Source organism: Mastigoproctus giganteus, chromosome 9 (genome assembly GCF_048544385.1).
Source record: "Mastigoproctus giganteus isolate SK-2022 chromosome 9, ASM4854438v1, whole genome shotgun sequence".
NCBI classification, from domain to species: Eukaryota; Metazoa; Arthropoda; class Arachnida; order Uropygi; family Thelyphonidae; genus Mastigoproctus; species Mastigoproctus giganteus.
In genome coordinates this window covers 181005754-181022540 of record NC_143583.1, presented here as the reverse complement: position 1 = coordinate 181022540, position 16787 = coordinate 181005754, and the positions used below count along the sequence as shown (strand labels likewise).

The 16787-nt window shown below is 37.6% G+C and overlaps 1 protein-coding gene across 1 annotated transcript in view; it reads left to right on the top strand.

Annotated features, from left to right (window-relative positions):
* The first annotated feature begins 3105 nt into the window (after positions 1-3105).
* LOC150080923 (uncharacterized) overlaps positions 3106-16787 on the top strand; it is a 284011-nt gene continuing 270329 nt past the window's right edge. Inside the window, exons 1-2 of the mRNA XM_090380857.1 lie at positions 3106-3114; positions 3158-3267. Of these exons, the coding sequence (XP_090236983.1) occupies positions 3106-3114; positions 3158-3267 (119 nt within the window). The remainder of the gene's footprint in view (positions 3115-3157; positions 3268-16787) is intronic.

Below are 16787 nucleotides of genomic sequence, written 5' to 3'. Positions count from 1 at the left end.
CGTAAGACTGCCAATCGTCCTTTTGGTATTTGTCTCCAAGAGCTACTCAAAGAACTTAATATCAAGGTAGACAAGGTTGCCCAAACACCAAAGCAACCTCTTCCACCCTGGCATGCTCATGTTCCAACATGTGACTTGTCCCTTAGAAATTTGGGAAAGTGAGACACTCCATCATGTGTCTACCTGCAGCTTCATTCAGCACACCGAACTGAACATTCTGACTGTCCTCTGCATCTAAAAAACTTGATTTTCTCTCTCGCTCTCGCCGTTACTTTTCTTCCAAACAACTGCTCACTCTGTATAAATCGGAAATCTGCCCTGCCATGGAATATTGTTCCCACATCTCGGGTGGTGCCCCCCCCCCAAACCGCTCTCAGGCTTCTTGATTCCATTCAGAAGAGGGCAGTTCGGTTAATTAATGATTTATCTCTAACAGTCTCTCTCCACTTGCTGTCTCATAGATGTACTGTTTCTGCTGCATGTCTCTTCTACAGATACTTCCATTGGCACTGTTCTTCTGAATTGGCTTCTATAATTCCCGCTCTCTCTTTCAAAACAGTCTGAACTCGTGCCACCACCAGCAAACATCCATTTACTGTCCAACTTGAAACTCACAGAACCAACTTTTCATCTTCCTCGTTTATTCATTCAACTGCCGTTTTCTGGAACAGCCTTCCTTCATACGTATTTCCTTAAAATTACAGTCTACAGAAATTCAAGTCCAGTGTTAACAAATACATTCTTTCGTCCTCTCAACCTCCAACCCAAGCATGGTACTAAGTACTATAAGTTCTAATACCTCTCATGTTTGGGGTTTACATTAAAAAAAAAACAAAAAAAACATGATATAATCACAAAGGAACTGGATGCAAAAAATAACTTTTATGTCATATGCTTGGATTTTAGGATAGCTTTTGAAAGATTACTAGAAGACTACTGTACAAGTTAGAGCAGTATGCCATTAACGGGAAGTTGCTGCAATGGATAAAGGGATGGTTGAGTGGGAGAAGACAGAGAGTGGTAATCAATGGACATTGCTCTTCATGGACTAATGTTATTACTGGTGTCCGCAGGATTTGGTGTTGGGCCCATTGTTGTTTTCTGTGTTTATCAATGATATTGATGAAGGTATATCAGGCTTAATGTCCCAGTTTGCAAAAGATACAAATGTTGGTCGGTCATTAATGATGGTGTGCTTCAGAAACAGAAAAGTTAAGCACATAGGCTGAGAGGTAGCAACTGAAGTTTAACATTGACAAATGTAAAGACTGCATATGGGTAGTAGTAGTAACCCCAGAGTAATGTATCAACTGTGTGGTGCTACACTCAGGGTGATAGAGAAAGAAAAGGACCTGGGGGTAATTCTACAGTCAGATATCAAGTTTTTTGATCATTACAGATGGTCTGCAAGAGTAGCTCATGGTGTCTTGTCAGTGATATACAGGAATTTTTTTAGCAGGGATTAGGAGGTGATTGTCTCCTGATATCAGTGGTTTTCAATCTTTTTTTAATAACAGCACCCCTAAGTAATTTATTTTATTTGGCGGCACCCCTACTTCATTTTCTGCCTGTTAGATCTGATTCTGTGTGTGTGTGTGTGTGTGTGTGTGTGTGTGTGTATATATATATATATATATATATACATAATATTAAAATATACATGTTATATGATATTTATTATAATAATATAATTATAAAAATTACATTTCATAATACAAATTATATATATATATATATACAGGGTGTTTCAGTTAAACGTTTCAGAACTTCTAAGAGGGGTAGGGTACATCCTGACAACTCGAAATCATATAGCAATGTGGGGTCGGAAATGCTTTCCTGAAGCGGTGTTGTACACAGAAGCACCATAAAGAAAAGAGACCGTAAGTGAGAAATCGTTTTAATAATACATGAAAAGAAGCAAAAGGTACATGGATTAAAGTAAGTGTTCGAAGTTTCTTCCACGGGCTACAATGCACGCCTCACATCTCCGACGCATGGACATCCGAACATTCTGGAATACTCCAGGCGAATTTCGAATTTCTTCGGCAGCTACTGCGATTCTTGCAACCAGCTCCTCAGCATTGTCAACAGGGGTGTCATAAACTAGCGATTTCATATGACCCCAGAAATAAAAATCAAGACATGATAGATCGGATGACCGAGCAGGCCAACGCACGGGACGTTGTGGTCCCGTGCGTTTCTCACTTACGGTCTCTTTTCTTTATGGCGCTTCTGTGTACAACACCGCTTCAGGAAAGCATTTCCGACCCCACATTGCTATATGATTTCGAGTTGTCAGGCTGTACCCTACCCCTCTTAGAAGTTCTGAAACGTTTAACTGAAACAGCCTGTATATATATATATAATTTTATTCTTTATATAGAGGTACTAAATAAAAGTCAATTATAGATCATCACAAAATTAAAGATACTGTATACCTTTTTATAATGAAATAAACATATAAATTAAAAAATAATAATAAGTTTAAGTAACTTAAACCCAAATTACGTGGCACTCCTGGAATGTTCTTGCGGCACCCTAAGGTGCCACAGCATCCCGGTTGAAAACCACTGCCTGATATAAAGCAATGGTCAGGACACACCTTGAGTACTGTATACAGGTCTGGAGGTCTCATTTTAGGACGGGTGTAGAGTTGCTAACAGTGTCTGGAGACTAGGTACCTGCGAGGTGATCTGATTGAAGTGTATAAGGGCTTGTATGGTTTGAGCATGCTCAATGCTGATGGGAATCTTCCTCTAGCTCAGATTCTACACCTGAAGAGGCATAAATTCAAATTGAGGTAAAACAGTTATAGAATAGATGTGCGGAAATTTTCCTTTATTTAGCGTTGGGTGGTTGATTGTTGGAACAAACTTCTATCTGGAATTGTGGAAGTTGACAGCTTAAATAAATTGAAGGCTGAACTAGACAAACATTTGGAGTGAATGGATGGGTGAAATGGGAAAGTTTTTTTTTTTTTTTTTTTTGGCTGATGCTATATAAGCTTGTTTTCTTGCATCATATGCCTCTAATAATGCCAATGCTAAAATGAGATGTTTAATTCACAGATTAACTTAACTTGTTTAGCATTATTACAACATCATTATGCAAAGAGTTTGATATGTGTTGAAATATTTTTTATTATCTAGATAATTAGAATATAAAGACTTCTTCTTTCTTAGGAGCCACAAAGGAAATTGGAACAACATTAACTCGTTTATGTCTACGGCAACGTAGCGTTGAAGCACGTTTGAAAGCATTTGCTAGGTGAGCTTTTGTGAAATTTGTTCCATCAATAATATGGATATTTTCCATTATAATTATTATTGTCAAAGAAATGTCTGTGATATTATTATTATCATTCTGTATTAATGTTTACAAATTTTATATTTTCGGAATCAATTGTTCGTGACATAAGTTTCCACCGACTAAATTATCACTCTCAGTTTTGGGTATTGTACTTTTTTCTTTTCCCTTAATATTTTTCAATTCTTCACAATTTTTATTTGGAAGACACAGGAGTAAGTGAATTTTTTTTTTTTTTTTTTAAGAGTGATAGTGAATAAAGATTAAATATGAGTGTTAAATACAGTAGGATTTTTCATTTTCTTGCTTGCTTCTTTACATAATTTAGCCCAACTACTAATATTAATATGTGACTGATAGTGTTCTTTTTTTCCCCTGGCAGTTGTAAATCTTTCTTTTAAGTAGCTTTATTCTTTTAAAAGCTTTATGAAAACGAGCCTAGGAAGAAGAATGTATACTGTTCTTTTGTTTTGTTTAGTCAGTTGTACTAACTAATGCTTATCCACTAAGTGGCACTGCTCCTGCCTGTCTCCTTATGGTAGGGGCAGTAACCTGGGTGGAAAAGCTATCCTCTAGGGCAGGGGTGGCCAACAGATCGATCACGGCTTTAATTTCGGTCAATCACAATGAATTTTAAATATATATAAAAAATAGATTATTAAAAATCTAAATGTTATTATTATTATGCACCCCACTGCATACGCTTATTACAAATCTGTTGAACCACGTCACTACTCTTGCCGTCGTGCAGTCACCAGGCTTTTCTAGTAAAAATTCACGCAGTTATGTTGCGGAGAGTATGTGTCAAATTCTTATTTACCTTACCTAATATTAATAACTGGACAGTACTTATACATTAATTTAATACCCTTTGATCTAAAATGGATACTACAAAAAAGAGTTAAACGTATCATTTTCATCAATAGTCTGAACTAGAATACTTTTTTGTAATGATAAAAGAAAAATGTTGTTGTTTGATTTGCAATGCTTCCGTGGTTATACCCAAAAAAGGAAATTTAGAAAGGCACTTCAATGCACTCCATGGTAAATACCAACAGGATTTTCCACCTAATAGTGACCTTAGAAAAAATAAAATCACCACCATTTAAGCTCGTATCAATAACAGATGGAGCTTAAAATGCCCCGTAAAGATGACGGGGCATCTTAACGGATTCATCGCATTGTACCAAAAGGATGATGAATTCCCAAATTTTTTGAGTTACCACTGTATCATCCACCAACAAGTGGATGATACAGTGGTACTGTTAGACTGACTGGGCTAGTCGGGTGGGTAAAGTGCCTGCCTGGCAACCCAAAGGTTGTGGGTTCGAATCCCATCTCGGGCTTGGATCAGAGTAAAAAATGCAATAACTTTGGGAGGTTCATTATGACCAAAGAAGCCGATGCGCCAACAACTAACAAAAAAAAAAAAAAAAAAAACAAGTGTTAGTCAGCAAAAGATTAAATACTAAAAGTGTTATGGACATATCTTTCAAAATCGTGAATTCCATCAGAGGACAATCTCTTCATAGGAGACTTTTCAAAATGCAACTCGATGAAAATGAACCAGATCTGATATTATACACAGATGTGAGGTGGATGAGTCGGAGTAAGTTTCTACAGAGATTTTAAAATTTGCTGAATGACATTAAAAAAATTATTGATCAAAGCGTTATGATTATGAGCAGCTACAAGATATGGAGTGCTTATGTGATCTGGATTTTTTGGCAGATTTTACCAGTAAATTAAGTGATCTGAATTTGGAATTACAAGGAAAAAATAAAAATTCAGGTGACATGATTAGTAGTATTTCTACATATAGATATCAATTTTTGGCAATGACTAAGGATTTCAAAGAAAAACAAATTTGATCATTTTGCAAATATGGAAGGTCATTTGCAAAAATACCCAGTTTTTAAATTTAATAGTGAGAAATATGTTTCTGAAATTGAGAAAGTTGTGGATGATTTTGAAACCAGATTCAGTGATTTTAAAACAATTGAAGACATTGTTCAATATATTTAATGTCGACTTAGATACTAAACAAATTGCAGAAAATATTACTTGAAAATGAAATTATTACATTGCAAAACGATATCTTCCTAAAAGCCAGATCATCAAAAAAGGACTTTTGGAAATATGTGTGCTGAGAAAAGTACGTTCCTCCATTGGTTCTGGTTTGGTTGTGTCCAAATGTAAAAAAATGCAGTGAATTTCCTATTTTGGTTCCACATATTTGTGAATCGGCCTTTTCATATTTGAAACAAAAAAAGACGAAGAATCGCTCTTCTCTTACGGACTTGCATACAGAAGATTCTTTACGGTTGGCTTTATCACAGTATATCCCCAATTTTGAAAGCTTGGAAGATGACATGAAGTCACAAACTTCACATAAATTAAAAATTTAAATACGTATGAATTTAAAATAAAAATTCTTAATTGTATTTAAATTTAAAATTTATAAACAGCATATTTCAATATGTGTTGATTAACTTTTTTAACCACGTAGAATGAAATTGTTGAGATGGTAGATCGTGGCACATTTTGAAGAAAAAAAGTAGATCACATCACAAATTAAGTTGGCCACCTCTGCTGCTCTAGGGTGAAAAGGAGTTGAAATGTAAAATGAAAGATAGCCACCATTTGGGCTTTCAGGCTTGAGAACCATAAACTGGTATGAAACTGAATGTAATTGCATGAAAAATATAAACACTAACCCAAATACCTTATCATCATTATAATTCTAATCAGCTGGTGAGAAAATTCTCTCCTTTTATAGTAGTGGTGATCCCTAGTAGATGCTGTCATATCACATACATACAGTGTGGCAATTTGGAAAACGAGACTGATGCTAGAAAAAAATAATGATCCCACATATGAGTAAACTAACCTTAGTTTATTCAAAGTAACTTCATCCTGCATCCACACACTGCATGCAACAATCATGAAGTGAGGCCTGGAACGATCTAAATCAATAATTGTTATACTGTTCAATATTCTCATCACAGCTCTTTGAATGGTGCTGACATCATCAAAATAACAGTCTTTCAGTGGTGCCTTGAGCTTCAGGTACAAAAAGAAGTTGCTTGTGGCTACGTCTGGTGAATTTGGTAGGCACAACAATACGCAGACTTTTTTGTTAGAAAAAAATTCCTGAATGATGAGAGCCTTGTGGCTGGATGCTTTGTCGTGCAAGAGGAACCACCTGCTGTTCTCTCCATACTGAGGGTGCACACAACAAACTCTCTGCAACAAAAGTTTCAAAATGTTTGGATAGTAGGCAGTAGTAACACTCTGGCCATGGGCACAAACTCTTTGTGTACAATTCCCTTGCTATCATAGAAAGTGATGAGCATGGTTTTGATTTTTGACCTTTCTTGATGAACTTTTTTGGCTTTGGGAGGATTTGCCAACTTCCACTCTGCACTTCTTCGTTTTGTTTTAGAGTCCTACTGAGAGCATCATGTCTTGTCACTCCCAACGATCAAATTCAGGATGTTGAGTTTGTTTTCAGGAGCCTCAACGAGTTCTCTGCAATGTTCAACTCGTACCTGTTGTTGACTGTCTGTTAACAAATGTGGAACAAACTGCACACAGACCTTTGTCCATGGTGCCTGTGTAGCCAGGTGGGCAGGAGTGGCAGCGTGTAGCACACGCTTCTTGATTAGACCAGAGTTCGAGCCTGGGACCACCAAATACGGAGGATGCGGAAAGGTCAGGGAATGACCACCGCATATCCTCGGAGCAATATGGCCTTAGTTGCTAATGCTCCTAAAAACCAAATAACAACAACAACCTTCGCCCATTCTCATATTTTCTTGAAATCCTGGTTTATCATTTGTCAAACAGTTTCCTTATTAATGCACAGATCTTCTGATTCAGAGCTTTGCACATCAGTCATCGGTCTTTGCAGATCCACTCATGGATGTGCAAAGGATGGCCAATTATGTAACCGATGGTCAGATATTGGCTGCTATATTTTAATGCTGTAAAATGCAAGGTATTACACTTGGAAAATTACGTGACTGAAAGGAGGGCCCAGTGCTCAGTCAGTAATTTTTCAAACAATTGCTTGTAAAGATAGGGAATTTGCTAAACAACACTTAGATTATTGATTCAGGTATGGATGCAAAACCTAAAGAAAGATGAGCTTCATGAAAGGTCCAAAGGTTAGTAACCTGCTTGGTGAGATTGGCAAAGGGTCCCATTATGAGGAGAGACTTTAGTCCACAGAGTTTAATAGCTAGGTACATTACAAGGGATGCCTCCATAGCCAGGTGGGCAGGAGCAGCAGTGCGTAGCATACGCTTCTTTATTAGACTGGGTTCGAGCCCATGACCAGGAAATACGGAGAATGCGGAAAGGTCAGGAAATGACCACCGCACATCCCCCGAGCAATATGGCCTTAGTTGCTAATGCTCCAAAAACCAGATAACAAATAACAACATTACAAGGGATTTGACTGACATGAATAAGGCTCTGCAAGGGGATGGGATAGTAATGGCATTTGATGCCAAAAAAAGCAAGCTTTTATAGCATCAGCAAAAAAAAAAGAAGAAGAAAGGAAAAAAACCCAATCCCTATGCATTTCACCCATCCTTACTCTCCAAGGACCTTGTCTAGTTCTTTGTCGATTTATTCAACCCATCCACTTCCACAACAAAAGATGGAAGCCAGTTACAACAATCAACCACCTGGCTGAAGGCAAACATCCTCACATTTATCCTGCAACCATCCTTCTTCATTTTGAATTTATATCCCCTCCTGTTTTAGTCTTGGCAATAGGAAGAATGCCATCGACATTTGGCTTACTCAATTCATTCAAGGCTCTAAACACCTCAATCAGATCTTCCCTCAGGTCCCTGGTCTCGAGATACTGCAATTTGCAGAACCGAACCTTTTTGGTTCCTTCACCAATCTGTTTGCCCTTCTCTGCACCTGTTCCACCAATTCTACATCCTTCCTAAAGCGAGGCCGCTGGACCTGTATACAATATTCAAGATTCGGCCTAACCATGGCCCTATACATAGTGATTAGCATTAGCAGAGGCACATGATGCAAGAAAGCAAGCTTATATAGCATCAGCCAAAAACACAACACACAGACCCCTTCTCATTTCACCCATCCACTCGCTCCAAATGTTTGTCCAGTTCTGCCTTGAATCTATTTAAGCTATCAACTTCCACGACAGATGGAAGTTTGTTCCAGCAATCAACAACCCGCTGGCTAAAGGCAAACTTCCGCACATCTATCCTACAACTGTCTTTCCTCAATTTGAATTTATGCCTTCTCAGGCAATTATTCTGAGTAAGAGGAAGAATCCCATCAGCATTGCACATGCTCAAACCATTCAAGGCTTTATACACCTCAATAAGATCACCTCGCAGGTGCCTAGTCTTCAGACACTGCAATTTGCAAAACTTAAGCCTTTCTTTGTAACAGCAACCCTTTGTTCCATTCACTAATCTCGTTGCCCTTCTCTGTACTTGTTCCAACTCTACATCCTTTTTAAAATGAGACCTCCAGGCCTATATACTGTACTCAAGGTGTGGCCTGACCATTGCTTTATACAAGGGGATAATCACCTTCTTATCCCTGCTAGAAAAATTCCTGTTTATCATTGACAAGACAACACCGTGAGCTACTCTTGCAGACCATCTGAACTGCTCAGAAAACTTCATATCCCCCAGGTCCTTTTCACTCTCTACCATTGTCAGTGTAGTACTACATAGTTGATACATTACTCTGGGATTACTGCTTCCCATATGCAATACTTTACATTTGTCAATGTTAAACTTCAGTTGCCACCTCTCAGCTCATCTGCTCAACTTTTCTAGATCCTGTTGCAGCAGCGTACTGTCATTAGTATCATTAACAACCCTGCCGACCTTTGTATCGTCTGCAAACTTGGATATTAAGCCTGATATAGCATCATCAATATTATTGATGAATACAGAAAACAACAATGGACCCAACACTGCACCCTGGGGGACTCCACTAATAATATTAGTCCACGAAGAGCAGTGTCCATTGATTACCACTCTCTGTCTTCTCCCGCTCAACCATCCCTTTATCCATAGCAACAATTTTCCTCCAATGCCACACTGCTCCAATTTTTGCAGCAGTCTTCCATGTATAACAGTATCAAAAGCCTTTCTAAGATTCAAATATATGATATCAGAATTATTCTTTGCATCCAGTTCCTTTGTGACTACATCATAGTATCCAATCAAATTGGTCAGACAAGACTTCCCCTTAACAAACCCATGTGCTGTGTCTGAGCTATAACTGAAGTCTTGTCTAGATGATCTTGGAATGCTTCTTTAACCAGTGCCTCTATTAATTTCCCTGGAACAGAAGTTAAACTAACAGGTCTGTAATTACCTGTGTCTCCTCTTGATTCCAAGGAAGCACTCATAATTATGTTTCAAGGGTTTGCTTACTTCCTTTGCTGCCTCCTGGATAGATTCCATCCACCCCAGGTGCCTTTCTTATGTTTATCTTCAACAATTTCCATTCCACTTTACTCTCAGTTATTACAACATTATCTAGCTTACTGCCAGAGTTTAATACACCTCTGACATTCCCCTCCCTGAATAACTCCTTGTATGGGAATGTAGATACAAAATATTCATTTAGTTTGTTAGCTGTCTGAGTAGGATCATCAACAATTGAACCATCGATATCATGTGGACCAATCTGATTCATCCCCTTCCTTCTAGAGTTTACATAAATAATGAACTCTTTGCTGTTTTTCTTTGCATCCTTTGCCAAAGATTTCTTGTAATCTGCCTTTGCCTGCCTAACCTCCTTTGTGACTTGGTTACAGACCAGTTTATATCTATCATAGGCTTCTGTGTCACCTGTTAATTTATATGTATCCCATGTATTTTTTTTTCTCTGCCACGTGTCTAATTAGTTCATCTGACATCCATTTAGGCCTAAATCTTGAACAGTATTTCTTATTTGGTATGAAAAGCCTAGCAGCTTCCAAGATTAATTCTTTGAATGCTTCCCATTTTGAATTTGCTGTTGGTAACATCATCAGTTGGTCCCACCTTATAGAATTTAAATACTGTCTCAGCCCACCCTAGTCACCTTTATGAAAGCAAAAATTCTTCCCTTTATTCCTAATGGTAGTTACCTCTTTGAGTAAATCCCACTTCAGCACACTGTGATTACTGCCACATAGTGGTTCCTTTATCTGCAGATTCTTAATGCATGAAGAATCCCTACTGATAACCAGATCAAGAGTATTATTCCCTCCAGTTGCCTCCTGAACATGCTGCTGAGATAATCACCTCCTTATCCCCGCTAGCAAAGTTTCTTTATATCATTGACAAAACCCCATAAACTGAACTGGCAATATGTCTGCACTACTCAGAGAATTTCATGTCTGACTGCACAATTACCTACAAGTTTTTTTCATTCTCCATTACCATGAGTGTAGTACAACAGAGTTCATAAGTTACTCTGGGATTATTGCTACCCATATGCAGTATCTTGCATTTGTCAATGTTAAACTTCAACTTCTATTTCTCAGCTCATTGACTCAATTTTCCTAGATCTTGTTGCAGTAGCTCACCTTGATTACTGTTGTTAACCATCCTGCCAACCTTTGTGTCATGTGAAAACTTAAGACTTTAAGCCTGATATATCTTCATCAATATAATTGATAAATATTGAAAACAACAGTGGGCTCAGCACTGAACCCTGGGGAACTCTACTAATAACATTAGTCTATGAAGAGCAGTAACCCTTGATAACCACTTTCTGTCTCCTTCCACTTTAGTATCCATAGCAGTAACTTGTCATTTATGCCACATTGCTCCAGTTTGGAATAGTATCAAAAGACTTCCTGAAGTATATAATGTCAAAGTTATTTTTTGCCTCTAGTTCGTTTGTCACTGCAGCATAGTAACCTATCAGATTGGTTAGACAAGGTCACCCCTTAACGAATCTGTGCTGTGATTGCAGTATAATCACATGCCTGTGCAGGTGGTCATGTATTGCTTCATTAGCCAGTGATTCCATTATTTTCCGTGGAACAGACATTAATCTAACAGCTCTGTAATTACGCATGTTGCTTTTTGTTCCCCTTTATGAATTGGGGGATGCACTTGCATATCTCCAGTCCATAGGGACCTCCCTTGAACTCAAGAATGCTCTCATAATTATGGCTGATGGTTTGTGTACCTCCTTTGCTGCTTCCTTTAATATAATTGGATAGATTCCATCCATCCCAGGCGTCTTTTTTATGTCCATGTTCATCAATTTCTCCTCTGCTTTCCTTTCAGTTATCACAAAGTCATTTAGCTTCTCATTAGAGTTTTTGATTGACTTCTGGCATTCCTGCCTCTAAAGAATTTCTCATGTGGGAATGTAGATGCAAAATACCTAAAATACCAACCTGAGCAAGGTCATCAACAATTAACTATAGACATTAATTGGCCCAATGCGATTCTACCCCTTCCATCTACTGTTAATATAAGCATATTGACCTTCATTGGTGCCGACTGCTTCTTGTATTCACCGTTGCCACCGACAAATCTGAATTCCGTGCAATACTTGTTAATGTTTGGACATTTTCATACATCCTTATTATTTTAATTTTCTGTTCCAACTCGATCGCTTTCCTTTTCTTGATAGACTTACTAGTACTGCTGTCACTTATTCTATTAGTTGGCACCATGATAACAGTGAATTTTCTGACAAGAACTTCACAGGGGTAAGGCAAAAACTCACTATTATCACTCCACACGAGCTGACATTTTACTAAAGCACATTTCTGGAGGTCACTGCCATAAAACGATAAAAACAATTTGCATTTTCCGGGTTGCTGGGCTTTTTTGTTGGTGCAATTAATTGTAAACGGGTAGTAAGCTCGATCTTATTGCATTTGCGATAATACCAATAACTGGAATTCTGTGAGTTGTTACATTATGGTGAGGCGCCTCCGTTGCCAGGTGGGCAGGAGCAGCAGTGCGTAGCATATGCTTCTTGATTAGACCGGGGTTCGAGCCCGTGCCCACCAAATACGGAGGATGCCTAAAGGGCAGGGATGACCACCGCATATCCCCCAGAGCAATATGGCCTTAGCTGCTAATGCTCCTAAAAACCAAATAACAAACAAACAACAACATTATGGTGAAATGTGTGTCCCCTTCACTTGAAATCTTCAGTCGTATAAAAAAAATTATAAATAACCTAATGTAAGCCCGAAGCTACGTATGTCGGCAACTTGCTGTATCGATAAATGTTCAGCAATCTATGTAAAAAGTATGGCGATAGATAAAAGTTTTCCACACACTGCTCACATGTTCAATATGATGCTTCCCTTTACTTTTTACAATGTTGCATATGGTTTCATCACCAACATTATATAGTTCTTTAGAGATTTTTCCGATGCACAGTTTTCAGACTTTTGAATAATTTCAAGTTTTTCTTTAAATGTTAGCACCCTTGCGTTTGTCCATCATTTTTGCGATTTCTAAACAAAAAAAAAAAAAAAAAAAAGTTACTCTAAAAAAAAAATTACGACATCCCTGACATGCATAACGAAACAAAATTTGTCCTTTTGTGGTGCGATGGAACACAACAATCGATACGATGCACTAAAACAAACTAAACATTTGGGGTTTTTTTTTTTTTTTTTTTAGCGCCGTGTGTGAAGACAGCGGGATTTGCAAGATAATAGGCACACTAATCGCCTAATGACGATTTATAACACCGCTTCTTGTTGCTTTGTTGCTTATTTACGATTTGCAAAAATCTGTTCATACGTATTCTATTTATTACTTGAATTTTATGATTTCTAGTTTATTTTATTTTATTTTTTTATTTGGAATCTTGAAGTGTCCCGGTTAATCCGATCCTGGTAAATCGAGTCTGCTGTATAACAAACTTCATTCTACATTCACATATGAGGAATGCCAGCAGTTTATCAAACCGAAACAGCGATCTAAATGATTTTGTGAAAATTGAAAGGAAAGTAGAAGAGAATTTGTTTAAGCTAAATGCATCCTTGGATTCACAGCTGGAAATCCCTATGGGCTGGAAATGTGCAAAAGTATTCCTTATTCACAAAGGAGGATCAAATGGTGACATGAGTAATTATAAGCTTGTTAGCTTAATATCTAATCTGAAAAAATAATGGACTCACTGGTTAAAGAAGTAATGCAGGACCATCTAGGCAGAAATGCATTTATATTGTGGTCATAGCATGGATTTGTTAAAGGGTCGCCTTGTCTGACCATTCTTATTGAATACTATGATGCAGCAACCAAGAAACTGGATTTAAAAATTATTTTGATATCATGTACCAGTTATAGTGATCATGTATGCAAATTGAATTTTGATTCTGATAAGTGAAAATCGACAAATATTATCCAGAAGCTATAAAAATATAAAACACAAATTTACACTTTATTACCAAAGATTTATTACCAATTAAATGATACGTGAAAATCAGAAGAATATTATCCACAGGTTAGCAAAATAAAAATAAATTTATACTTATGTACATAGCAAAGTGTTATATTAAACATAACACTTTGTAATATGATTATAATTTAAAATAATCACTTATTTTAGATTGCTTTAAATTATCACTCCAAATCTATTTATAGATTTTTTCAATATTGTGTAACTGTCTATATTCACGAACAGTTGCACAAGTTTCTTCCAGCACTCTCTCCCCAGGACGATTACAACTTCACGAATTTGCCATTTTGTAACTGGAATTCTTTCAGGTTCATCTTCATTTTCCTCCTCCTCCTCCTTGGCAAAACTATCAATAACAGACTGGGTAATTTCTTCATCTGTTAAAGCTGCAGTAACTTATAGATGAAGCTGCTGTAACTGCAGTAACTTATGTCCATCCAGTCATTAAACTTCACCAATGTTTTCAGTGTGATTAGTATTGTGACTTAGTTGACCATCATGAATAATTAATCCACATTTTTTGAAACAGTTGCTAATACAGGTTTCGTAAACTTCATTCCAGGTACTCATTGTCATATGAAGTGCCTCTAGAACAGTTATCTGTTTTGCGATATCAGATGATGTTCCCACACCTTCATCTATAGACTGGATGATTCTTCACTTCATATCCAGTCTATAAAAGGTTTTTATTATTCCCTGGTCGAGAGGTTAAATCATTGATGTGGTATTCAAAGGTAGAAAAACTTATTCAATGTTTATAAAAGTCAACTTTGGATGAGCTGGGCAGTTGTGCAAAACCATTGCAAATTTTTTTGCAATGGTTTTGTTTTTCTTATCCAATTGCAAATCCCATTTATGAAGATAATCTTCAAATAAAGAAGAACCATCCAAGCGTTTACATATTCAACAGGCAGCTGTTTTACTCCTTTAAAACATCTAGGTGATTTACTCTTCCCTATAACTAACAACTGCATCTTGATTGTTCCCATCATGTAATCCTGTCTTTAATCTTCTTTCCTGTAGATGCAGAGGAATTTTTAAAAATCATGCAATGGTCTGGGGTAGCCCTGTATTACAACCCTGTTTCATCTGTATTAAAAATGTCTTCAGGATATAAGTGCTTAACACAGTTTGCCAAGAGGTTTACAACCAGATGTTAGTTGCAAAACCCTCAGAATCCTGTTTTTCTCTATGAAGTTTTTTTTAAACAATGTCATGCCTCACCTTCCATCGTCTTGAACTCTTCGTGTAGATTTTCAGCAAAATCATTAGCATTTTTGAAGAAAAATGATGCGATTGATTTGTGTATTAAATTAACTGGCCTGTTTGAACCAAACGAACAGAGCTTTATCTACTGTTTGACATTTCTCTTCATGCTTCCTTTTTCTGGTTTCACTAATTACATTAGCATTAGTCGAGGCATATGATGCAAGAAAGCAAGCTTATACTGCATGGGGGGTGGAAACCCATTCCCATTTCACCCATCCGGTCACTCCAAATGTTTGTCTAGTTCAGCCTTAAATTTATTTAAGCTATTAACTTCCACAACAACAGATGGAAGTCTGTTACAGCAATCAACTGCCTGCTGGCTAAAGGCAAACTTCCACACATCTATTCTGCAACTGTCTTTCTGAAAGGCGCCTCCGTAGCCAGGTGGGAAGGAGCAGCAGTGCGTAGCACGCACTTCTTGATTAAACCGGGGTTCGAGCCCGTCACCACCAAATACGGAAGATGCGGAAAAGGTCTGGGAATGACCCCCGCATATCCCGGAGCAATATGGCCTTAGTTGCTAATACTCCTAAAAACCAAATCACAAACAAACAAACTGTCTTTCTGCAATTTGAACCTGTGCCGACTCAAGTTCGTAATCTGAGCAAGCAGAAGAATCCCATCAGCATTGAGCCTGCTGTAAAACCATTCAAGGCCTTATATACATCAATCAGGTCACCTCCAGGTACCTAGTCTCCATATGGTGCAACTTGCAGAACTTAAGCCTTTCTTGGTAAGAGCACCCCTTTGTTCTTCTCACCAATCTTGTTGCCGGTCTTTGTTCTCATTCTAGCAACTCTACATCCTTCCTAAAATGAGGCTTCCAGACCTGTAGCAGTGCTCAAGGTGTGGCCTGACTGTTGCTTTATACAAGGGGATAATCATCTCTGTTAGCAAAACTCCTATCCAGCAGTACCTCTCTTAGCATGGCTTAAAACAGCACAGGTTTCACTATAACACGGCTTTCAATTAAGTTTAAGTCAAAAATATACTGTACATATGAAAACTTATTCAATAGTCTAGACACGTACTCTACATATATGCAGCATATATATATATGCATAGCCTGGGTATGTGTATATATATGCTGCGGTGCCAACTCTATTGTCTCACATGCACACGTGCCAATAGCAACGTGCAACAGTGTTCAGTATTTTTAATTCCATCCTGGCGAGACAACATGATAGCTTTTCATACTTTTCATTTCACTGTTTATGTTTTTACTCCTTTAAATTCAATTTAAAATATATTTGCATATTGGCTAGAAATAACTGCCAACAACATGCGTTCTGTTTGGCAGCATATTTTTCCCCATTTGGCAAATGATTTCACTGGTTTTGAATTGCAATTCAGACAATTACCGAAGACATTGTGAAGATCAGAAAAGATTTGGGATTCAAAACTTTGGACACTGCCAATGTATGTAACTGCATTGACTCACATGCAAATGACCTAGATAATGCAACTCTCCTTGAAATTGACGAGCAAAACTGCATAGGAAGAAGAGGAAAACAACTCCGAAGTGGATAACCCGACATGGCACCAAAGAATTTAACAGAAGAATTGGAGAAAGCTTTTCGAGAGAGTTGACATGGTCTGCGAGGTGATTATGAATGGAGATCCAGATGTTGAACGTAGCATCAAGATACGGCAATTTTACAAGATGGGATTCAATGCTACAAAGACTTTTACTCGGAGAAAAAGAAGAGACGACTTCACCCGACTTTATTATTGGAATACCTAAATAAACAATAAGGCTTTTTTCTCAT